Below are 25,463 nucleotides of genomic sequence, written 5' to 3'. Positions count from 1 at the left end.
GTTTATTGATAAGATTTGAAAAGGAAAAGGAAACAAAATATTTCCTGCCCTTATCTGATCCAGCACAGTAAATCTTTTGTGCCATTTTATTCCCACAGCGGCTGTTCAATAATGCAGAACATGTTGCAGTTTGCAAACCATGTTCAGGAAACTGAACAGGCATTGTATAGTCCTCATAGACAGCACTGACATTTGTGCTTTAAAACCGGAAGAAAAACTCAATTCAGGCCTCTTTAGTCGAGTACTTTATATACATCATACAATGAGAGACACAGAAATATGTATAACAGGTGGATATTTTGGAAAAACAAAAAATGGAACAGTTAAATTCCCCATAAGAGGTCATAGTGAAGCCGTGGGAAGATCTCTGGGTTCCTTGGGTTATGTTCTGTAGCTGCTGTAATTTTGAAGGGTGTAGGTCGCAACTGTATCCAACAACCAACCACGGGTTACAACAGTAGCTTGTTTGGAAAGACCTGCAGAGAGGACAGATGTTAATGCCTTCTAAAGATAAAGTATTGAAAGTGTGAACACGCATGAAACAGGACATGAGTGCGGTGTAGGTGTAGGGTTAGAGCAGGTGAAATTCCAACAAAAAGCCTTTGAGGGCTTATAATGTCTCCAACTTTTACATCTGTATGATTAATGCTCTAATAACAGTAAGAGCTAACAGTTGAAGGAGAACCAGTATTCATATTTTAATGCATGAGGCTTGTATTACTCTACATTGTCTCCATTTTCAGCAAATGCCATGAAAAGATCTTCCTGCAGTGTAATAGTCCAGCTCTCAGGCCTTTCTGACTACCCTAGCCTTTCAGCGGCTAAGTCCCAAACCAGCTGCTACTGCTGAAAATATGGATCTAGAAAAACAAACAAACATGAATATATAATTTCATTTGTTGAAAGATGCCACATTCACTATTAGGAAAAAAATAACACTGCATTTATCTGGGACTATTTTCAGCTTAGGAATAATTGTTAAGCTTTTATGAGGGGATGATGATGCACTTATTTGTGTGTAGCTCAAGTTTTTAATTGTATCCACGATATGTAAGGGGTTAGGTTCCAGCACACAAACCCTAACAGCTGTAGTCCTTTAGTGAAAGCATACACTTAGCGACCACCCTATTAGATACATCTTGCTAGTACTGAGTTACCTTCAGTTTTTTGCTCTCGGCTGACAGGAATTGCACTTGGTGCGGTCTTCTGCTTCTGTAGACTATCTGGTTCAAAGTTTTACACGATCAAAGATGCTCTTCTGCACACTTTGATTACAACCAGTTTGGCCATTCTCCTATGATCTGATATCAACAGGGGATTTTTCTCCAAAGACTGGACATTTTCTGTTTTTTTAACCAGTCTCTGTAATTCCCAGAAATGGCGTGTGGGAAACTTCCAGTAGATCTGGGACTAACAACTCTGCCGCATTCAAAATCCCTTAAAATAACCCCCGCTCCCCAACCCTCAATTCTGATTCTCAGAAATCCGACAAAACAAAATAACAGTCCTTAAGTCAGTGTTCTGTACTTACATCTCCAGATAAGGTCTTTTATAACACATATCTATAAATGCTGCCTTTACACCCATGAATTATAAAGGATGGGTGACTGAGAAAGGCAGTGATTTCAATCAGTGGAGCCCAAGCAGAGGATAGCAGACGATACATAGCGGTGAACGAGTGGAGGAACTGCTCGTTTACCTGCTCTATAGGTGCCAGAGGACATGGAAGAGAAAAAGCTACATTAAATATGTAGCAGTGCAAATTAGGATGCTATGAGGAGGGAAACGAGGTGTTACTTGCTCCCCTTCTCTTTCAAACTGTCAGCTCTCCTCATGCAACATCAGCCCCTCTGTTCTGTGGCCAATTTGTTTTGACATTCCCCACGCTGCAATCTGAAATTTACTCTTGGCCATTTCTCTGCTGCTCAACTCCCTTCACACATGCTTCCCTGAAAAGTCACTCTCCTCGCTCTTGTTGGGGACCTGTCTCATTTTGGTTGGCAGCATCTGCCATTTTCACCATTCTGTCGCTCTCCAATTGGTCCTTACGGAAAAAATGCATTCGAAACCGCGCACTGATGGACAGACAGGTGCGCTGACATGCACAGCAGCCCCGGATGTCTGTGCTTGTGGGGAATATTCGTTCATTACAGTCAGTTTAGATACAAAACCTCACCCTTAGATAATCTCATACCCAGTCATCAATGTAATAAATTGATTTAAATTCAAAATTTATTTGGGAGACTGAATAGGATAGCATCGCTGTTAAAATGAAGATATTTTGGGGGTGGCAAACCTGCAGTAAGATCCACCACCATGCGGGTACACAAAAAAAGTTTTTAAAAGCTGCAAAATTCCCCCAAACTGAGCTTTTCAGCAGGGCATGAGGATGCTTAAGACCAGAACTGTGTGAGAGACTAACAGTGCAACAAGCAATGGGTCCGTATTAGGATACTATATCCACGTAAATTAAACTAAAGCTTTTTGAAAGTATGAAACTTCTTTTACAGTGTAACGTGCATCATTCAGAGAGCTAATGTGTTTTTGCTTGTGACGACACCAACTATTTCCTCCTGTAGTGGGTGTCATTTACTCTGTCTCTGTGGTGCTTTCATGGGTTATTTTTAAAGCCTAACCCTTTTGGCGATCATCAGTAATGTAACAAGATAATAAATAGACCTTAGTAATGTGTACTGGCTAGCACTGGCTAACTAGACATCATCACCCTTTGTGTCTCTACAATCAGATTAAATCTTTAGTTAATATTCGGTTAACTGAATAAAATACTTTTATTTTGAAACAAACAAAAGCTCACTGGTAAAATCTACTGTAACTCGGTCACAATAGATTATAAGTAATCAACAAACAGCCGGTTCCCAAATGATTGCCTTACACTTTTTCACATCGGCAGTCAATTTCGAGTAGCGGCAACCAACTGGTTGCCCGTTTTCAATCACAAGCCAATTATATAGGTCGTTTAGTGCAAGGAAATATGTTTCCTACAACTTCAGATTGATTGATGAAGCTTTGCAAACAACTGCTATTTCATTTTTCTTTTCTTTTCTTTTTTTCCTTTTTTTTCTTTTAAATGCAGCTAGATTGCCATCATGTTGTAATCCATCAGAGTCAATTTGCCCTGATGAACCAAACTCATCTGTGATATGTCTGGAATGGGACTCAGTTCCACTGGTTTCCATCAGTCCGGCTGCAACTACATCACTAATTTCTGATCAAAACGAAGTAACGCAGGTGGACTGTGAATGTAAGCAGCTATTGTGAATATAGCCGTTTCACACCCATTTCAAACCCAACAAGCTCTTTGCACACTGCTGTAATACACTGCAGAGACTAAATCATCAGCTAAATTAACTGGAATGCTAAATACTAGTTACAGAGAAAAGCCAACTTTCAATAAATCTATAAATAAAACTTTGTAATAATTAAGAACATTAAGAAAAAGAAAAATGTCTGTCTCCTTTTCTTTTTAGCATTTGAGCATAATATTAAAAAACAAAAACAACTGACTCCTTGGCACAAACTCATTTTGTAATGAAAAATCTTTTCCATCCATTATTTGCCTACAAAATGTGTCATCACTTGGTGTCACTTCTTTGTTGCACCATATCAAGGCTTATGAAATCTCATCTTATATAATAACACAAAACTATATTAGTACACTGTGTGTCACACACAATTCTTGTCTGTCTCTGTAGTAGCCCGAACCCCTCGGTGAGGCTGTGTATGAATATGTAACCCCTGTTACGGGGTCAGTCTAATCTCTGTCTTCACGACCTCTGCGTGTGGAAGCATGTAATAGACTATTTGCTTGTGAGAGAGACAGAAATAAGCCAATTAGGTTAAAATAAAGTGAGTTATGATCAGATATTAAAAAAATAAATTAATTAAAAGGTGAAAATTTATTTTTATTTCTAGCCAAGACTCACTGTTGTAAGTTGAAGATGATGACTCTGGTTTAGGCTGTACAATGACGAGCTGCCGGGACTTCTGCGGAACAAAAGGAGTAGAAAAAACAACAATTTCTCATCATAAAACGAAGCACAAATAGAACAAACAGTTTAGTACTTACAATCAGTCAAAATGTTAAAGCGCAGTATTTTTATCCTTGCCTGTCGATCGATCTTGTCTGGAACTTTCTAAATGACTCACGGCTGATTAAGCAGCGACTGTGATTACTGCATCTCTGACTGTCAGTAATAATAAATGTTGCCTTTTTAACCATAATTAGTGTCACGTCTGCTGAACAATTCAGCATTAATGTGTCATTTTCAAAAATGAAATTAAACCCAGGAGACAAATAAGAGGCACTAATGCAGCTTTGTGAGACAAAGAGTTGCTCTGGGAGGCATCTGCTTTACCGAATGCTGCCTGACTTGTACCCGTAATGGAGCGCATCGCGGGGATCGTAAGTGAAACAGAGACATTAACGCTGAAATTTCATATACAGGAATTTTTTGCCTTCTCCCTCCCCTCACCCCGAACCAGTCGTGGCAGATGGCTGCCCCTTTCCTGAGCCTGGTTCTGTTGGAGGTTTCTTCCTGTTAAAAGGGAGTTTTTCCTTCCCACTTTTGCCAAGTGCTTGCAGACAGGGTTTTTTCTCTATTATTGTAGCATCTTACCTTACAGTATAAAGTGTAAGTCATCCTAGATCTAGTTTTAAACCAATCTTAAGATACATTTTGAAGTAAGAGAGGAAAGCATGAATTTAGAACAGCAGTGGCTCTTTGTGGAGTTTATAAGTTGAGCGGCTGGACACTCTTACCTGTTTACCATCGAGTAGAAGTGGATCTTTCACTACAGCAGCTCCACAGAGCTCCACCATCCACTCCATTTTATCTGTCGGAAACACATGAAAATGTCTATTTCAGGAAAATAAAAGATGATCAGATCTGCTTTTACTGCCTCTAACCCCAAGGGGACACACAGCAGACCCATTTCAAGCTAAGCTTTACTTTGATCAGATGGACAAACACAGGTCAGAGATTCACTCGCTGCTCCAGATTCATTTGTGCAGTTCACTCGGTCAACACACATTTAACTTCATTCAGAAAACTGTGTTTATATTCCAGCAGCTCACAGGAAATACCACAAGTGCCATCAAAAAGATAAATCAACAACTCATCTTCCTGGGTACGTTCATTCATGTCAGGAAAACACTGATGAGCGTCTTCTGCGAGCTCTAGATAACATCAATATGTATCAACCCGAGTGGTTAAATAATGCATGAAATCCCAGAAGAAAACAGCTCCGTGTTTGTGCCATGTTAAAAAAAAGAAAAGAAAGTCTTTTAAACGACTCACGCGAGCTAGCAGATGTCAACCCATTAGCAAAGCTTCATCGATCCAGCAAGCAGCGGGGAGGATGCGGCAGGAGCACTTTTAGAGCCCCAGGAAGAAGGAAAATGAAGAATGCTGCCTTCAGGGGTTTTAAGCAATGAGGACCCCCCTGAGACCTTCAACCATGATCTCTCTCTCTCTCCATTCAACCATGTTGAAAGGGAAGAGCCAAGAATTATGCTGTATGAAGGGCAACCGAACTGCTTATAAGCTTGTGTTGGGAGGTCATAAACAGTTTAAATCCTTGGCACCAAAGTTATAAACCTCTTACAGAAACTGCAAGAGCATTCTGGAAAAGGAGTCTTGCAGACGACTTTGTCCATGGTTGGAAGCTCATTTCCACTTTCTGTTCAGAAATAATTTCCAGACTCCATAGCAACTGCTGTGCAATGTGACAAAACCACACCAAAAACATCTCACACGACTCCTAAGTACGTATTCAACCCACCCACACGCTGGAATCACTTGTCATTGTTCTCCAGTGCTGAAATGACAGAGGTTAAAAACAGCACAGGTTTCAAGCTATTCTCAGTGTCAGTCAAAAGCTGTGTGAGCTACTTTAACTGTCCCTCTCCTTATTGTCTTCTTTCTCCCGTGTGTCTATCAGAGTCTTGCAGGACGGAGGCATCAATAAGATGGAATAAGGGCGGTCGAGAACAGTATTTCTTGATTGAGAAAGCAACATTGCAAACAGCAAGATGGAAACAATGCAATAAAACACCACCTGAGGTTTTCAGACAACTATAAAAAAAGAAAGTTTTAAAATCTTTGTTTTTGCAGCCAGTAATTTGAGGCACCATGTGGGTGTTGCTTGCCCTGTGGTGTTTTAGAGCTTTGTTCCTGAATCAACTGGAAACAGAAAATAGAAATAGAAAAGTGGAGATGACAGTTAAAGTTTGCATAAATTTGAATGTGCAAAAGGAAAAAAAAAAAAGATGCAGGTTCATTGCACAATGAAAATTCAAAGCAGAGTCAAAGTGTTTGTGTGTGTTTTTTCTATCCAGGTATGTTTTTACTGCATTGGCAGTGTGTTTAGGATCACTGTCATACTTAAAAATGAAGTACCGTATTTTTCGGAACATAAGGAGCACCGGGTTATAAGGAGCACTGTCGATGAACGGGTCTGTTTTCATACATAAGGTGCACTGGATTATAAGCGAAACAAAACAGAACTTTACTCAACTCATTCTTCTTGCTTCCTCCACTTCTGTACCATTGACTCGTTAATGTTGAATTCTATCACAGCTGCTCTATTCCTATGTTGTTGCAGTATATTAATGACCAACTTCGTATTGTGGATGAATTAACTCAGTTGTTCTCCTGACTGAAGTTTGGTCCGTTTACAGCATCCTGCCATGCGATTGCATTTGTCCCTAACCATCAGGAACCCTCACGTTAACTTTTATCGAGGGGAAAAAAGTTAGCGTTCATCCTCCAGCTTCACTGTGTTTATGTTATGCTAACACAGCTGCGTTACTTGCGATCACGTAACACATCATTATATACCAGCTAGCCCAACTTCAGTAACCCTACAAACGTCACAGCTGTTTATTTTTTTGTCTTTATTTATGTTGGAAGTGACAGCAGAGCTGTACGTTTGAATTTTTTTCAGAAATCTCTCAGTCAGAACATGCTATATCATGTTTAGGTGGAAACTAGAGAGCTAACTTCCTGCTAATTTCTAACTCCATTAAATTGAATACATTCTGTTATCATGGGTGCCTGGATGTTAAACTTAATTGTTACACCTGGTAAAGATCATTTTATTAAAGATGAAAGAATTTAGACAGTTTTTAACTCTGTGATGCCGCAGTGTTTGTTTGACTTTGGGACCTGAAGCGGACGGAGTTTTGGACCCAGATTACTTTGAGTCCGCAAGGCTCCTGACTACGGTAAACGTAATGCTCCGACAATCCATCAAGCGGTGCGGCTTCGTAGCTTACCGAAGTCGTACTAAAACATTTTTGACAGATTTTTGAGCGCCCTGTGCGACATAAAATTGGTTCAAGGTCAGTAAGCAGAATTCATACATAAGGCGCACTGTCGATTTTGGAGAAAATTAAAGGATTGCAGAAGTGGAAGTGCGGAAAATACGGCCCCACCGTGCTCTTTGACAGCAACTAATGAGGAGTGGTTTGACACTTCTGCACAGTACTGTGCTTTTTGGCCACTCTGGAGCATCTCTAACAGTGTTAGAGATATATATCATAACACTGCCTGGTTTGCATGTTCAATTTTAACCCTAAATTTACTGCAGTACACAATAAGCTTTCTTTCTGGAGATCTTATGTCACATCATGTTTCTTACCTGCAGTCATGTCTGTAAAAGGCCCCTGGAAGCAGATGCTGAAGCCCTTCATGAGCAGCTGAAAACAAAAGGAAGACTTAAAAGAAGGATAAAAAAGCTGCTTTAAAATGTTTTCAAAAATATGTAGAGTAAAGCAAGTAAAGAGGACATTTACTCAGTGGATTTAACCTTCAAACAATGCTCAACAACACTGGATGAGAGCAGCCAACACTGCTATTACCATTACAGCTGAGTGTGTTTCTGAACTCTTCACCTGTGTAAAGGGTTACAGTGGTAGAGCTGAAACACCTCTCCAAGCATATCCTGCAATTTACAACATCTATTCCTCACTTACTGGGTAAAATAAAGCCTTGAGACCTCGTTGATTTTTTGCCCTCACTGTAATACAGTAAATGAAGTGATGAGTAAAAGAGAACCGTGCAAATAAAGCTACCGTCACCGAGGTAATATCACACTTAAAGGAGGCAAAGAAAAACGAGAGGCTCGACACCAGGGACGCTGTTTTATCACACTCAGGGTCAATAGGCTTGCTTGAAATGGGAATGTAAACTTGTTTCTTTGAACTATGATAACCACTGAAAGGAAACTCATGACACGGCCTCATCTACAGCGTGTGGCAGGATGGAAGTGTTTGAAAGATAAATGTCCGAGCGACAGGGGAGAGAAATACTCATTTCTCACGCTTCCCTGTACGTCCATAATCACCATTAGCCAGAGGTGCTCGGTGAGATGAAAAAGTGTTTCTGTTACAGATTTTTAATTTAGACAACAGCTAATGTCCTTCAGGAGGTATTAGAGTGTGATAACAAGCACACACAGGCACACACACTCACGCAGTTTCTTTGACTGATTTCCAGAGCGTTCTGGTGACAGACTCCCCGACTCTCCATTTCATCTGTTAGTCCGTTTGTCACACTAGTGCAGGTGACAGAAAGTGAATATGAACGGGACAATCTGCCTGGCTCCATCAAATTGCCGGCACGGTGCACATGCCACTTAAATAAGCCTGAAATTACTAGCTAATTCAATTAGCAGAGGTTCTTCAAAGGCAGTGATACGGCCAACATGACATCTAGCCATTTCTAATTTCCCCCCTCAGTGGCAACAGTAGTGGTCCTGCTGGCCTTACACCAAGGGGAAAATTACAATTAGCTCCTCACAACAGGGTCTGAGCTAAGAGGCTGGTGCAACACGAGGAAACAAGTTCAAGTGCTGCTTGTAATTGGGCCATTTTATTTTATTTTCCTCTCTGAATCACAGACTATTCTTTGTGGACTAACACTGTGCTTTTAAAAAATACGAGCAGTGGTAACTGTCGATAACAGCAGGAATTAATGCGCCGATTTGCTGTTTTTGCTTTGTTTTCCTAAATAATTGTTGTGTTCTAAAACAAATTTGCTTCATCCAGTCAACATGTTGACATGCTGCAAAATCTCTATAAGCTACAGTAAAACAGACTGACAGAATGGAAAGGCATTGGTGGGCTAATGAACTGAACAGATGAAGAAGATGTGCATCTTCGTGGATATATAACTAATGAAGCTTTGAGTATTTTAAAGGCAGATTTAGGGAGGAGCAATATAAATGTGGCAGAGCCACGAATCCTGTGGTGCAGGATGAAGGTATAGCTTAGATTTTCAATGCTATGTAGATGATACCCAGCTTTATTTATCCATGAAGCCAGAATGCAGTGTGTCTTAAAGACATAAAAGCCTGATGACCTCTAAGTTTGTGCTTTCAAATTCAGATAAAACGGAGGTTATTGTACATCGTCCCTAAAAATCGTAGTAATCTGGTATCTTTACCTTTTCTAGACAGCATTATTGACCTCCAGTAACACTGTGAGGAAACTCAGAGTCTTTTTTAACAATGATATGTCCTTCAGTGTGCACCTTAAACAAATATGCAGAACTGGTTACTTGCATTTGTGCAAACATTAGAAAATAGAAATAGGGGAGGAGAGAACTCAGTAGGTAGAGTGTTTGCCCCATGATCGGAAGGTCGGGGGTTCAACTCCACCGAATAGCTCCCCTGAGGTACCCCTGAGCAAGGTACTGTCCCTACACACTGCTCCCCGGGCGCTGGATTGGTGGCTGCCCACTGCTTCACTGAGTGAATCTGTTAAATGCAGAGAGAAATTTCCCTACAGGCGATTAATAAAGTATACAAAAAAATAATAATACTGTCCCAGTTTGATGCTGAAAGACTTAATTCATGCATTTATTACTTCTAGGCTGAACTACTGTAACTCATTATAATCGGGCTGTCCTAAAAGCTCCCCAAAGACTCTTTAGTTGTTCCAAAATGCATCAGCTAGAGACTAACAGGGACTAGAAAGACAGCACCCATCTTATCTTGCAGACCTCATAGTACTGCATTACCCCAAGAGAGCACTTCGCTCTCAGACTGCTGGTTTACGTGTGGGTCCTAGGATATTAAAAAGTAGAATGGGAGGCAGAGCTTTAAGGCTTCAGGCCCCTCTTCTGTGGAACCAGCTCCCAGTTTGTTTGGGAGACAGACGGCATCTCTACTTTTAAGATTAGCCTTAAAACTTGGATTTTTAATAAAGATTACAGTTAGTGCTGAATCAGGTGACCCTTAGTTAAACTGCACTAAGTCTAAGCTGCTGCGGGACTTCTTATCACGTACTGTTTCTTCTTCTTTTTCTTATTCACTCAGAGAAATACCAATTCAATCTCTGGTTCTCTTCCATAGTGTGTCTCCCTCCCCTCACCGTAACTGGATCACAGCAGGTGGCTGCTCCTCCCAGAGCCTGGCTCTGCTGGATAATTTTTCCTGTTAAAAGGGAGTTTTTTCTTCCCACTGTTTCCAAGTGGGATTCACAGGGAATCATCCGATTGTTGGGTTTATTGCTCTATTCTTGTAGGTTCTTTACCTCAGAATATAAAGCGACTTGAGGTGATTTTGTGCTATACAAATCAAACTGAATTGAATGCATTGCAGTTTCAGTGAGCATGCAAATTATAATATCCAATAATTATACAGGTAATATGATATAATGATCATCCAAAAATAATCTACAACTAAAAAAATCCTGTGGAGCTATAAGGCTATGTTGTTAACAATCAAGCACACATAGTAAAAAGCTATTGTGCCATTCATCAATACCATTTCTCCTCAAAAGTAACAATAATGCAAAGCCACATACTTGACCCTACCTGAAATCTTTGTTATGCACCTCTTTAACTGTACCTTTTGTAGCTGTACCGCTCTTATCAAAGTTTCAGAGTACTTTTAGATTTTCTTTTAAGCCTCAAGCTAAAACATCCGTTTTAAAGCTATAATATTAATTTTATGTGGCATAGGACTGCACAATTAACTGAATTTTAATCTTAATCAAGATTTTAGCTTTCCACAATTAAATCAAGACGATCGACTGATATTGCTCCATCAATCGAATGCAAAGCACCGCCAGATCACTGCCTGATGATGTGGCTGCATATGCCAGTCACAGCTGTTCCCCTGGAGACTAAGGTTTTCTGGATAGAAAGTAGCACTATATTAAAAGACTGCTTTACAACACATAATAGTCCATTAAAACTAAATACGGATGTCTGGCACAGCTGAAACGAAGAGCTTGTCCCTCAAAGCAGATCATTGTGTGGAAACACTCCAAACACAGCAAATGACAAATAATATGCAAGAACTGCTGGACGAGGGTGCCTGCACTGCAAAGGAGCACAACTCACTGACTCAAGCCCCTGAAAACGCACCAAACAGTATAACAAATGTATGAATATTCATATTGTTGTCTTTTGTATTGAATTGTAAATAACTGGAGATGAGTTATTATTGTTTGTTGACAATCCATACCACACTTGATCTATGAAGCTTTATGATCAATTTCTATTTTTATTATATGAGTATATTTATCAGTCCCCTTCAGTTAATAAAGCACTCACATTACTGTCTTCAGTGGTCCGAGCTCTTGAGGGGCCCTGGTGGTTGGGCCCATTCACCACATCCCCTCTCACCTCAAACGGACTCTGGTTAAGAAGAAAGCAAAAAGACTCAAATAGGCAAACATGAAGCTCACAGTTAGCGTAAAAATTTTCGGCTCGGTTATTTTCTATTTTCATTTTCGTTTTAAAAACAGCCTAAGTGATTATTCAATCTCAGGACTGAATTTAAACACAGAGTCTGTTAAGAGTAATTAATTTCTTCCCAGAGTCAGGTATGCTCTTATGAGTACACTGAGCATTCTTCAATGTGACAGCAATCAACTTTTAATCGTAAAGAGTGCATTTCTGTGTTCATGATATAATGCTTTTTTTTTTTTCTTCTTAAAACTGCCCCAGTGATGGATAAAATAACTTGAAATACCGATACTAAATGTAGCCTGGCTGGATTACACTGGCCTATCACAGAAGCAGACTTGCTAAAACAAATGGATGGCTAATCATTTATGGTGGTATATCACAGCAAGCCACAGCCAGAGATTCATCATGTGGCCTTAATTCAACATCGGGACAAACACAGATGTGACTGTAAGCCACTGCTGCGCTGATTCAACGAGCACGCGGGCGAGCGTACCTCATCTAAGACTTTCTTTTGTTTGAAGCACTCAGAAATCCCTACAGAGAGAAAAAAAGAGCAAAAGATTGCGAGCTTATTATCTGACACACAAAAACTTTACTGTGTAAAACACCCTTTTATTCCAGCCTACCTTTTCATGCCATGCTGTTTTTTACATTTAAATTTAGACTAATTACTCTTTACTTATTAGTTAAGTTAAGTTATACTTACACTGGAAACTCAACACCCACTTCCTGCCTGCAATTCCCAGGAAGTATTTCAGTGTGCGCTCACATACCAGCTGTTCATCTGGCAGAGAGAGAAAAAGAGCAGACGCATGAAAGGAAATGCAAAATACGAGAGCTCTTTCATGAGGTGATTGTACAAATACACCTTATACACTGTAAAATTGACCAAGTATCTTTTAAGGCCTACAAGTCACAAACTTGCTAAGTGTGAGTCCATGGAGCTATACGAGGGGCTAGAGATGCTCAGCTGGCTCCTTACTACCAACTGAGCATCCTTTGAATACCATGGTCTACCTGAGCCTTGCTGACATGTCCATATCTTTATGACCGCAGTCTATCCATCTTCTGATGGCTGTTTCTAGCTGTATAATGTGCCATGTATCAAAGCTTAAATAATCTCACAGTGGTTCCTTGAACATGGCAGTTCACTGTGATCAAAAGCCCCCCCCACACTAACTAGATTGTAATCAAATAAAGCAATATGGCATGTGATGAAATGGGAGATTCACATCATACATGTGCTGCCAACCAATCTAACCCATGAAGAGTTCAAGCAGTTAAGAAGACAGAAGGAGGTTGAATGAAGAACCAGCGAGTTGTACCTAATAAATTGACCAGTGAGTATAAAGGTTATTATATGTTATTAAGGTTATTAACCGTCTGAGCTCTTGGACGCAACGCTAAAAGGTTTCTGTTGCAAAACAAAGGACAATATATGGTTATAACTTCTGCTCACTCTTGCCAGAAATTACTTTTTTAATATGTTATCATTTGCAGTATTATCATTATTACATTTAAATTTAATATGGAAATCCTGGTAAAGTGTTGTAAACAAAGTATAGTCATTCTTTTTCATTAAAAATAAGATTAACTGATGGCCTATAGTTGCAGTCACACAAGACTTATTATCTCAAAGCAAATGTAATCAGTAGCAGTGTTGCAGTGCAACTCAATAGACTTACAACACTTTGCGTTCCAAGTTATGAGTTATTTAGCTACTTTTTAATAAGCAATCAGTTAATTCTAACATTTTTCTCCTTTCCTCTGTTCTTTCTGTTGCCGCAAAAAGGATAAAGCCTGATGCAATCCAGCTGCTCTCCAACTAGTGTCAGTTACCATGTGGCTCTGCTCACGAGATTTGCAAGGAGCCATTTATTCTAATATTTCAGATTTACGAGTGAAAAGGACAAGAACAACACCACAGTGAAATTCAAATTGCGTCTGGGTGATAATAAGTCAATAAGTCTTTCAGGCTCACAAAGAGCTCACTTCAAGTTTGAAGTAGCACTTTCAAGCTAAGAGCATCTTCACAACAGCTCCAAAACATCAACAGTTAGGTTTTAGTTCAGCGGAGTCTGGTTAAGTGGCGAGACGAGATGCTCCCAGTCTGAACTGGGAACGAGGTAAAGTCAGTGTACTCAGAGGTAGATTCACAGTAGACTGCACACACAGTACAACCTAACATGTGCAAAATGACTTAAACACGTTTCTTTCCCCAGTCGAGAATAATATTATATAATTGCTATTAAATGGCATGAATCGGGAGACCTAACAACAAGAGGAAGCCAAGACAGATCAGAAGTCAGATGGTCTAACAGGTGAGTCAATACAATCGTGTCAGTGCATGCACAGGAAAAAATGTCCAACTCTGGCTCATTCTGATGATTTAAAGGAAATCAATCTTCATCTTTTCTTCTCTTTTCAAATCCGTGAAAGAGGCAGACAGAAACTTTTTAATCCAGGTAAGAGTCAAAAATGCCCATTACTGCCAGTTCTTCTGAGAAATGCATTTTAAAGGCTTTAAACTTATTTTCTACTAATGGCAGTAATAAGAGACCTCCTGCTCCTTTCCCAAAATTTAACCATAAAGATCAAGAGGCCTACGATTCCTATTTTTAGTTGCCCAGGAAACCGCTGCAATTAAAAGAAAGAAAAAAAAGAAAAAAAAAGGAGGACTTCTTAAAATGTGACAGTTAATATGGTGCTTTGGAGACAGCGAGCTTTGAAATTAAAAATAATCTATCAGAGAGGGTAATTAGCAACTAGTGGATAAATGGAGGAGAGAGTGTGTGGGGTGGAGAGAAACAGAGAGCTTATCTCCGAGGAGCGCTTTAAAAGACGCACGAAACAAGCTGTAACTACACGTAGAAAGAAAATGTCCTTTTCTAATTGCAAATGTTCTTTTAGAAAAAAAACACAAGAGCTAGAAACAACTAAAGTACTAAAGGATTTAATTGCTCTGTTGCCTATCAAGCCAATTTGTCCAGTGGCTCCCTTTGACTCTAAAAGGAGAGCATGTGACTGTACTTACCTGTACGCATGATGACATGAGTCACTTCTGGTGTTACCTGGGAAACCACACGGGCACCAACTCTCTTGGCAAACTTTTTCACCATAATCTGTTGGCAACAGCGTCATATCAGTTTATTTATTCTAAAACTGACTAAGTTTAAAAAGCAAACAAACTGACTGATTGTCTAAAAGGTCACCTGCTCATTTGGGCCCAATCCTGATGACACAAGCACCAGCTTAGCTTTGCATGCGTCTTTTGGAGGGCTGTTATTTTCTTTGTCTTCTTGCCCATCGGACAGAGAACTGCTGTCCTTCTGAGTCTTAGCTGCTGAAGTTGAAGAAGGTGTTTTGGAGACTCCAGTGCCTTTGACACCGACCCCTTTATGCGCAGACTTCTGCGCTGCTGGAGAGAAAAAACATAGGACACACAGTCACCTGACCTGACCCATTCCTCTTTCACCACTTTTGGTGATCCTTCATCAGAGATTAACCTTATCAACCACAGTCAGGCTAAATCAAACCGACTCAAAAAAAACCTGCAGTAATGTCAAATTGCTCCTTTATGTTCATGTGGTATTAAATGTGCAAATAGAATAATGAAGCTATCTGAAAAAACATGTTTCTACAGTTCACTTCATACCCATCTGTGTGTCACCTTCAGGCTCTGACGGGTTGGGTTCGGGAACACCTTTGCAATCAGATGGTTCTGGGTTTAGGTTCGGTCCCGCTTCTGGAACAGCTTTCCTGCAAAACAGATGTGTCTGTAAGCTTGGCATGCATTGGTTTTAACTTTACATTTCCTGGATTTTTGACCTGCATGTACAGACTGTGCAAAGGTTCTTTGTATTTCACTTCCAAAGAGCCAGATTCCATTCTAATATTTTAAGTGGTCTTCAGCAGTACTTTTCCAGACTTTCTAAAGGTCTATGAACATTTTTCTTTGGACCCTGGTTGCTATTTTTTCCATTCATTTTGCATTTGGTTTTTGTATCCAGTTGCGTATCCAGAAGATAATTGTTACACAATGTTGGATCTGTGGATCCCTGCATATTTGGGATGCACCGATTGTGAAAGTTTTGATTTCACAATCGGTGCGTCACAGAAGGTGTAACAAATTGTTACATTTGAAATTGTTACAAATTCAAATGTAACAGAAAGTGATTGTGTAACAAATTGTTGCACAATCACCTTCTGAATTTGTACAGTTCTTCCCCATAAAACTGTATTTCCATGTGAGTTTTCGTATGTTTCAATAAATCACTGCACTTTTTCCCCATCTCCTATAATATAATACACATACTACATATACACATATAAAGAAATTATAAAACTTTTGCACAAAACTGAATTAGTACCACAGGTCTCGAGTGCCTGTTCCCCTTTGAATAACACTCCAGTTCTAATTCCTAGCAACACTTTAAGTTTGCAGAGCGGGGCTGGGACAAAATATCAATATTTTCCTCATGTGATGAGACTATGATGGCAGCAAACATCAGTATTTTTATTAAAGCATGCAGGCGCTCTAAATGGATACCCAAGCCCATTTAAATGACCAGAGTCACTATTCATGTCTGCTGATGGTGAATCTTACCAAATGAATCAGGACAAAAATAAATAAATAAAAGAGCTAATGGGAGGGAAATGGTGAGAAGCGGGGCAGAGCTAAGTAACAGAACTGACATATCATTAAAACTGAACTCTTCTCCTTCAGTTAAACAGATATTGTGATATTTCATAGATGACTGCCTTGCAATGTATTGAGCAGAGCACTATATCATGCATGATGCATTAGAATATCATCAGTTATCATCAGGATTCCCAACTCAACTGCACGCTACAGCGTAAATGTTGATCCAGGACTTGACAAAGAAAGAAAGTTGATATCAGTGACACATTCTTATATAATTTTTGGCAGAGGTATGCTTTTATTCTCCAAAATGAATAAAGTTGGTAAAGTTTCCTTTCTTTGTTTTCTTTTGGGTTTATTTCTTCACTCAAAGTCTCTGGCAGAGTGCCTGCGTTTAAATTACCTGCACCAGCTCACTGAAAACTTAGACTGCAGTGCCAACTAATCTTTCCAATTTCGCTACTGCAGTTCTGGAATATGTGCTTTTTCATTTAGAACTTGTATAACCAAACCCCTCTGTGTTCTCATCCGCCATTTCTCCCACTCTCTCGCCCAAAGGACAGCACGTAGAACTCTGGGAGGCGAGAGGTTGTATGTGTGTGTCTGTGTGCACAATCAGTCGCAAGAGATAAATTACTGTGGCGATGCAAGTTTCCCGCTAAGTGCTCTAAATGACATAAGATGCAGTCAGTAATGACTTTTTTATTCTCCACAGCATAAGCAGATTCTGGGTTCATTAGTGAGATTATCTGCCTGTCCTCTTGAGATGCATCACCCTCTGAGAACCACCAACACACACGTACACGTGCCCGCACACACACACTCGCCAAATTTCTCCTTCAGTTACAGACTGAAAGAGGCCAATTACATGCTACTTACTCCAGTTATTGTACTGGCTAATATAGATGTATTGAAATATGGCTCCTTTTAAAATCTATAAACAATATGTAGAACCCTCTAAGGAAAGACTGCAGCGCGGTGAGGCGGACGTATTTAATTACTGAAGTCAGGTTTGAGTTCGAAGATTGTCACATGACTGGAGGCCAACATTAGGCGAGGTGATTGGTTAATTAGGCTGCTGAGCAAGCAAAGAAAACCTTCTGATGTTATGACTCATAATTCCTCCTGTGTCTTTCACAGACAGTGTTTTATTTATTTATTTATCTATCTATCTATCTATCTAGTTATCCTTTTTCACTTGCCAGCAAAAAGTTACAGGAGCTGCTCAGACACAAAGAGACGTCAAAATGTTGCTTTAACGTTAACTTATAACACAAAGGTACTTACACTCACACAAATGACTGGTATAAAATCAGACCGTCTAAAGCCTCGGCTGTTTTTAATCACCAGGTGAATACAACGGATTAAGACACCAGGAACTCAGGAAAACAAACAGTTAACATGTGGAACTGGTTTCTAGCTTTCTAAGAGTCATTTAGCTGTGATATTATCTGTTCCTCTAATCATTTCCTGTATTTCCTGTAAAGACGGACTTAATGTCTTTCAGTTTTCATGAGGTCATGGTGGACAGGGGTTAAAATAGTGTTTATTTGTGGTTTTTGCATCATGTCTATTGTTTCAAGGAATAAGTTTAAGGGGTTTTTTTCCATAGGTAAAAGAAACTGAGCAAAATAAATCAGAAACACTGACTTTTTCAATGCTATTGGGACTTATCTTACGACTTTTTGCCGATCTGTTTGTTTAGATCGAGGAGATCTTGTGAGGAGGGAGTAAAACTGATTGTGGGTATAGATATTTCTATGCAGCAGCACTGAGCAAGTCTATTTTTACAATCCTTTACTTGCCTGTCTGCGGCGTGCCCTGCGTCCTGGTCACGAGGAAGCTGTCTGTGAGCGTCTGGGCCTGCAAACACAATATTTATATTACATTTTATGACTTTCAATACTTCAAAAGACAGAAAAAAAGACTTTGTTTCGGGCATACTTCAAATTTTTGTGTTCATTCAGTTTCAATTTATCTACAGAATATTTCCTTTACAAATTGTCCAGCATGTTTTGGCCAATAAACGTCAGAAAAATTGTGAAAAATGCCCATCTTCATCTTACCAAACCTCAAATATATTTAGTTTACTACCAGGGGAAACTGACTCAGTCTTCATATGTATTTGCCTTTTGAGAGTCTGGAATTAATCAGTTTTGGATATTTTTCCTTCAGATGCTGTAAACACATAATTATCTACTCATCTTTTTTGTGAACTAATCTTTTCATCTCTGAAAATAAGCATCTGCTTATTATCTTCTTACCCATGTCTCTGGTGCTCTGATGGGTTTGTGGGGGGATTTCTTTGGAAGGACTGCTCTCTTTCTCCTGAAGCACCTCTGAGACCAGGGCCATCAGCTTCTCCAGCCTCACCAGCTCCTTCTGCATTTCTATCTTTTGCTAAAAAAGAAAAAAAAAAAAAAGGGGGGGGGGGAGATAAAGCATATCAGCTCATAATTACAATTAAGTGACGCACAGAGTGGTAATAAGAAGACAACAGAAATCTGCAATGCAGCATTTTACTGCATGAAATAAAGGAACACATGCTGGCGGCATATTTGACGTATTGCACTGATGCATGAAAAGAAGTGACAACTGTCAGTCAGTGACGAGGGACCCACGCGCAGTCATTCACATCAATTAAAGGGCATTGGTGGCTTTTGAGCCAGTGAGCATCTATTGACTGTCAAATGTTTTCATGAAGGAGCTCAAAAAGCAAAAGAGAAAGCAGGTGATGGAAGCTTTTACCACCAGGCCCCGTTTCCAACAGCGTCACTACGCTGTGCTTTTGTTATTTTAATTTCCTCCTGTGAGTTTACACAGCAAGTACATTGATTATGTAAAAAAGACGCACTGCTAAACAACAGAAAAGCTCTGTATCCTCTGATTTGCGTAATCCTGAGCCCCCCCCCCTTCTAAACCCCAGGGCGTCAAACTTGAACTCCCCAGTCAAATCCAGTCGACAGATAAAAGTGAGAGTGCTGGAAGATGGATGGGGTAGAAAACAAGAATCATCTTCTAGGCGGCATTTCCTCTAACGTAAATGAAATGCAATTTAGAAAGCTGCTGAGGGGGACATTTTTCACTGAGCGAGGTAGTCTGTCATCCAGGCGGCTGACAGTTCGGTGCGGGGAAAATGTGGTGGCTGCCCTCTATGGGACGTAACGTGAAGGTGCATCGCTGAAAGCACAACGAAGCCAGGTAAATGCTGAGCAAGCGGAAGAGATTAGAGTGTTTAAAATAATGTCAAATCTCATTTTGATGAGAATCACAAGTTTCACATACTTTTCTTTTTAACATCTGGCACATTCATGCAGATATATATGAAACCAGTGAAAGGAATGCAATGTAAATATTGTATATGTACCAAACAGTTTACATGATCGGTTTGGTTTTCGTGTTCGTTTAGTTGTTAGTCAAAAAAATGAACTGACCGGCAAGAAATTTCTACCAGAGGTGGAGCGTGGCTCAACTTAGAAGTCAACGTGTAGAGCTGATGTGGATCCAGATCTACAGCTCCACTTTTTGGGAGGACTTTCTTTTAATTTCCATTGTGACACACAGCAAAACTGCTTTTTTAACCAGATCTTCACAAAGTGTTTTTGATGTCTTAAACAAGAAGAAACTATAAGAACATAATCGAGATCCAGATCTCCTTCATGCATCCTGTGGAGAGAATTTTAAGATATTCTGGCCCTGCTCGTTTACCTGTGTAACAAGGACTTCGCTTGAAAACTGTGACGATTCTATGGTAACACTGGTGTCATTTACTGGAACGTCACCTGCTGGGAGAGAATAGGAGCTTTTTCACATCTTATAATGGAAAGATGTTTAACTTCTTGAAGCAGGAAACCACACAGCAAGCACTCACACACGTGCATTGGCTTATAGGCTACTTTGATGCAAGCATGAAAAAAATAAAACTTCAAAAAACTATTTCAGTTAAAGAGAATCGTCTTACATTCTTCTGGCGTGCCGAACAAGTCCACAGATGCTTGACTGGAATCAACGCAGTCGGGGCTGGGGCATGCAGGTGGTAACCGATCTGCTGCATCAGCTGTTCCCTCGCATCTGTCGTCTTCACCGGAGTCGCTCCGATTCTGAGCGGAAGGACGAGCTGATGTTCCAAAGATTTGTGTCAGAGTGGGTAATTCTTCTTTGGATCCACTGCTATCGGACTCGGATGAAGGCTCCAGTCTCTGAGCCTTTCTCTTCCTCCTCGGTTTCCTATTGATGGAGGAGTTGATGCTGACCTCTCCACTACCGTTGCTGTTAATCTCTGCTTTGTGGATAGTTTGGACCGGTGACGCGATAAGGTCATCAGGGGTCAAAGAAGACTCTGGAACTCCCCTATGTTCAGCTGTGTTGACTGAGGAACACTTTAAAGTGGCAGGTGCGTCATCTTTTATCCCCTTCACATCCTCACAGTCAGCCCGACTCTCTGTGTTTTGAGAGGCTTCCTTTAGCTCGTCACATTCAACGGCTGTGAAGCGGAGACCAGAATCTACGACCTGAGGGACCACAGAAAGAGGAGGACTTTCTGCACCACGTTTTGCCTCCTTGTTAGGACTCAGTCCACTGCTAGGACTACTCCTGAAGCGACCTGAACAGTTTTGTTCAGAGATCAAGGCTTCCACTGCTGCCGGATCCCGTTTCTCAGAAACAGTTATTCTCGGCTGGACCGGTGAGTTGGAAGGAGAGATGAAATCATAAGAGGACTTGCTGGAGTCTCCTAAAGCCTTTTCTGCAGATTCAACACCAGAACAATCTTCATGTTTCTTCTCTGGTTCTTTGATGGCGTCTTTGTCTGAACCGCGGCTGCTTTTCACGTCTGGACTTCCAAGATAGAAAGATTTCCTTTTAGTTGCTTTGAAGCTCTTGAGAAGTTGCTCCGTGTCGAGCTCACTGTCGTTCCTGTCCTCCTCGTTTTCTGTTTCGGTACATTTAGTTTTACAAACCGAGGCCTGTGACTGAATACTGTTTTGATTGTCACTTTCAAGCGTTGGCCCTACCACGGCTGCATCATCTAGCTGAGCAGAGCCTGAGGCAGCATTTAACTCTTTAACAGCTTCTGTTGGCCTCAGATTCGATGTTCTCTCAGCACACTCTATGTTTTCAATCTCTCCTATGTCTTCATTATAAACACATCCATTTTTTTTAGCTGACTTTACCACCTTATTTACATCATCAAGCGCTTCGCCATTAGCATGTTCCGGCTGCTTTGCCACACTGCTGTTTCCTTCAGTTGCCTTAGCTTTCTCGCTCACCTGCTTGTGACCCTCCTGGACTTCCTCAGCAAACAGCTGAAGTCTTCTGCTTCTCCTACTGCTCTTAACGACAGGAGTTACTTGGTCCTCGCTGCTAGGGTAATTCTCAATTTGAACCTGAACTTCTTCTGCTCTCATTCTAATAACAGGGGTGGTTTCCCCATTCTGAACTCCAACGAGGACAAGGGGTTTCGGCACTCTGGAGGGCTTGCCTTTTTCGGATCTTGTGTTTCTACCTTTCCTTTTGTCAGTTTTCTTTTGCTCACCACCCTCTGATTTTGCCCGAGCTTGCTCTTGTAAGTCGCTGTCTACCTGTTGCAAAACATTGCACGTCCTTTTCCTCGTCTTCCTCCCCAGTTGTTGTTCTACATTATCAGGCACAACACTGGAAACGTCATCTCTGCCTCTGTTTTGGTGACTTTCTGGAAAGTTGTTGAACTCGTCCACATGCATGCCTGTATCAATTTCTGTCCCGATCTCCATCTGTTCTGCTGATTTACAAATGCCACTGCCATCATTTATTTCTTCTGTCATTTGCTGCTCACCCTCCACGTTACTTTTGTTTATTTTTGCAAAAGAAGCAAAACCGTTTTCCTCTCTAACACTGGAAGCATCTTCACTCTTCAATATTTCTTCAGCTATCGATGGCTCTGTAAAAACTTTAAGCGGAGGAGAGACGTTCCTGTTCACTCTTCGTCTGTAGACAGCCCCAAACACCTGCTCTTCGAGGGCTTTGGCCCGCTCTTCTTTCTTCGGATTCAGTTCACTGTTGCATTGCCTGATATCTATTGTCGAAGCGGAGGAACAGCTGTCAGAGTCATCAGAGTTTTCATCTGGTTTTTCTAACTCAAGACTTCCTTCAGCTGGAACTTTCATGAGCCACTCTGCAACCTTCTCTAAACTTTTCTTACGCTTATGGTCAAGGATCTTGTCGGGCACCACATCTTTTTTCTGCTTCTTCCTAGAGGACTTTCTTTGGGATTGGTCTTCGTTTTCATCTGGAATGAATGATGAATAAAGGGAGGCATTCTCCCGGCTCCTTTTGCCTCTATTCCTACGCGTTTTTGAAGTATTCGCCACAACGTCTGACATTTCAGCTTTCACTGGTTCCCCGTTGTCTGTGGGGCTGGACATTTTCTTGTCAGACGTTAGTGGAGCATCACCAAGCCCGCTATCCAGAGCTTCATTTTCTGTCGTCAAAGGAGCGGAATCTTCAAGCCCCATGAGTCTTGCAAATCCATTCCGGGCTGTTACAGAAAAAAAAACAGTATAAGAAAATCAGGTTCATTCGCAAGCTTTGATTAAGTCATATTCACTTCACATCCATCTCTTTACTCTGTCCTCTGTAAGGACTTTACACATATTTTTTTTCCCAACCCAAAGAAAAAGGTGGTAGAAATGCTGATATCACACTGTGGGCAGCAAATATACACCTTAGTAGTGTATGTTACACCAAAGCACTGGCAGTAATGTGAGTAATATGACAATTGATTTGAGGAAGATTTCACCTGCAATAGTTGAGGAGTGGGATTCTGGAAGATCACCAAAGAGTGCATTTTGTTCATTGTCAATGTCAGTGCCACATTCATCTCCAGATGTCAGAGCTCCTTTAGTAGTTTCTGCACCTGTGACACTGGATAGAAGAAAATACGCAACGCTGTATCTGAGCAGACTGAGTCAATAAATGACCGTTACTGTGAAAAATAAATCTTAATTGTTCCAACCCTGCACATCGCCCTTGCTGGGATGTTCCAGTGAAGTCTGAAAATGTATAGATGTAATGTTAACAGGTGACATAATGCAAGCCAATTCCATGACATCATTTTAGAAAGTCTGTGATATAACCTTACAGTTTGTGCCAGTGTCATGCTCATATGCTTGGATCATGTCCTGCAAACCAGCGACAAGTTTCTGAAACCCAGGGCTCTCCTGTAAGCTCCTGTAAGCAGAAAAACAATTACAATGAGCTTTCACGTATTATAATACATGTTAAACCATCTGCATATATACTCTGTCCAACCTTTTGGTGACTGTGCTTTTACACACGGGGCAGTTGGCTTTGTTTTGTTTGGATTTGTCCAAAAGTTTCATCATGCAAAATCTGGTAGAAAAAGAGAGCTAAAGTCATAAGCATGAAGCCTGTGCATATTTAACAGAAGCTTTTCAGTTAAGAAGACACTTACTTGCAGAATTGATGGTCACACTTAGTAGATACCGGAGCAGTCATTAAATCCAAGCTATAGACAAAAGAACACCTACGTGAAAAAACAATCTAAATCTTGTAAAAAAATAAATAAATACTACAAAAGCAGAAGAATGATTTTATATATTATTAACACAGGCTCTTATTCTAAATAATGCTCACCAAATGGGACACTGCAGAGTCTCCCAAAGCGCCGAAATCCCTTTCTTGACATCTGAGACTTTTGGGGTTTTCATGGTGATTCTAAAAGACTAAGAGATAAAAATCTGTGTACACATTACTGTGATCAGCATCTATAACACATTAATATCAAGGTCAGTTGTATCTATCCCTGTGTCAGAGAGGCATTCTCGTGCAGGGTATACCCTGCTGCTCGCCCTGTGGCAGCTGGGATGGGCCCCAGCCCCCGCCACGAATGGATGGATGGCACAATGAGCAAGTCAGAGATGTACTGGGAGGTAATGAAGTAGCTTCAGTACTGGGGTAGCACGTTCAAGCTTCTATGCATGTGCAAGGAATTTGTCTGAGTCATTCTGAATGAGATGAAGTCCAAAGAGTTCTACCGATGACTCGGATGGTCCTGCAAATAAAATCCAACCTGCTTGGCATGAATGCATGGAGCCTACCTTTACAACCTATTGTTGACTGAATGTTTAACTATTCATTGCGTGTACTTTGCTCACTGTACACACAGCATGCACTGTTAGCTTGGCAGATATCTGGACAATAGGAGGATAGATTCGGTTATGTTGCAGAAAATCATGTTGTCTGAGACGCGATGTTTTATTTGTACTGGGCTCAGTGGAAACCGCACAACTATTTTCTCATCAATTGAATAAGTTATTATATAAATGGCACAAGTGCTTCAATTATACACAAAAAGTAGTTTGCCTGCTGATATTAAAGCATCATTACGTTGAAAACAGCGACCACGCAATGAAGCGGCATTGTGAAGTCAGTCAAAAGCCACTGATTACATATATTGGCAACTTTATAAATCACCGTTTAATGTTCGTACACGGTCGCTTAAAGTAGTTAAATCTCGACATCAGGCTGGCTAGCTGTCTCTGTTTTGGGGGTGTAACTTACATAACTAGCTCTGTTCTGAAACTTCTGAGACTCGGACAATCGACAAAAACACCCCGACAGACTAACATCTCATAAGAAGAAACAGATCGCGCAAGTAAATAACTGCACATATTCATAAATATTCCTAAAACTACCTGTTTTCTTGCAGTTTGGAGCCTCCAACATGAGAATCATCCGCTTCAGTTTTCCCGCAACTACCGTCTTCTTCTGCTTTGATTGAAAAGATGTTTTGTATTTAATGTAACAGCGCCCCCTATTTGACTGGAGAGTAAACCACACAAACGCACACAGCTCGGTTTCACAGTTTTCCAGACTCCTGGACTGTTGGGACAGTATCATAGCTGGACTGGCCAGCTGGCGATTTTTTGTTTTTATGGGCCGATGGATTTTTTTTTTTTTTAGGAAGGGTATATATAATGAAAGGTGTTGGATTGGCCAATTGGTCATGATCGACTCTGGGCTGGACCAATTACAGCCGAGGAGGCTGGATGCACCCTCCCCCTTGTTTAGCAATCACGTGATTTTCGCGCATTGCATGC

The 25,463-nt window shown here is 40.6% G+C and overlaps 1 protein-coding gene across 5 annotated transcripts; it reads right to left on the bottom strand.

The window, feature by feature from the left end:
* Positions 1 to 232: 232 nt before the first annotated feature.
* Positions 233 to 25,254, bottom strand: LOC147323388 (uncharacterized). 5 transcript variants are annotated; one of them, XM_086303706.1, is made up of 21 exons: positions 25,059 to 25,254; positions 23,998 to 24,086; positions 23,816 to 23,869; positions 23,653 to 23,733; positions 23,483 to 23,571; positions 23,357 to 23,393; positions 23,141 to 23,265; positions 20,327 to 22,879; positions 20,074 to 20,150; positions 18,630 to 18,765; positions 18,171 to 18,228; positions 15,379 to 15,482; positions 14,936 to 15,138; positions 14,758 to 14,845; positions 12,430 to 12,507; positions 12,217 to 12,257; positions 11,586 to 11,669; positions 7,663 to 7,720; positions 4,781 to 4,854; positions 3,945 to 4,005; positions 233 to 476 (listed from the first exon to the last, which is right to left on the bottom strand). In XM_086303706.1, exons 2-21 carry the CDS (start codon positions 24,069 to 24,071, stop codon positions 382 to 384), a joined length of 4,170 nt encoding a protein of 1,389 aa, XP_086159832.1. In that variant the 5' UTR covers positions 24,072 to 24,086; positions 25,059 to 25,254; the 3' UTR covers positions 233 to 381. The 5 variants fall into 5 exon arrangements, with proteins under 5 accessions (XP_086159832.1, XP_086159833.1, XP_086159834.1 ...); XM_086303707.1 differs by having other exon boundaries at positions 14,936 to 15,141; positions 15,394 to 15,482; XM_086303708.1 differs by having other exon boundaries at positions 15,394 to 15,482.
* Positions 25,255 to 25,463: the final 209 nt, after the last annotated feature.

Source organism: Aulonocara sp. 'chitande type north' Nkhata Bay, linkage group LG8 (genome assembly GCF_057382095.1).
Source record: "Aulonocara sp. 'chitande type north' Nkhata Bay isolate Kocher_YH1m ecotype deep benthic linkage group LG8, A_spYH_male_GT1.1, whole genome shotgun sequence".
In the NCBI taxonomy this organism is placed as follows: Eukaryota; Metazoa; Chordata; class Actinopteri; order Cichliformes; family Cichlidae; genus Aulonocara; species Aulonocara sp. 'chitande type north' Nkhata Bay.
This window is presented reverse-complemented; position numbering and strand designations above follow the sequence as displayed.

Excerpts from the sequence above, each read along its gene's own strand:
- LOC147323388 (XM_086303704.1), bottom strand. The coding sequence starts at position 24,071 with ATGAAAACCCCAAAAGTCTCAGATGTCAAGAAAGGGATTTCGGCGCTT. Across the intron at positions 23,572-23,652 it reads AAAAGCACAGTCACCAAAAG|GAGCTTACAGGAGAGCCCTG; the intron begins GTTGGACAGAGT and ends TTCTGCTTACAG. Across the intron at positions 23,266-23,356 it reads CAGCAAGGGCGATGTGCAGG|TGTCACAGGTGCAGAAACTA; the intron begins GTTGGAACAATT and ends TCTTCTATCCAG.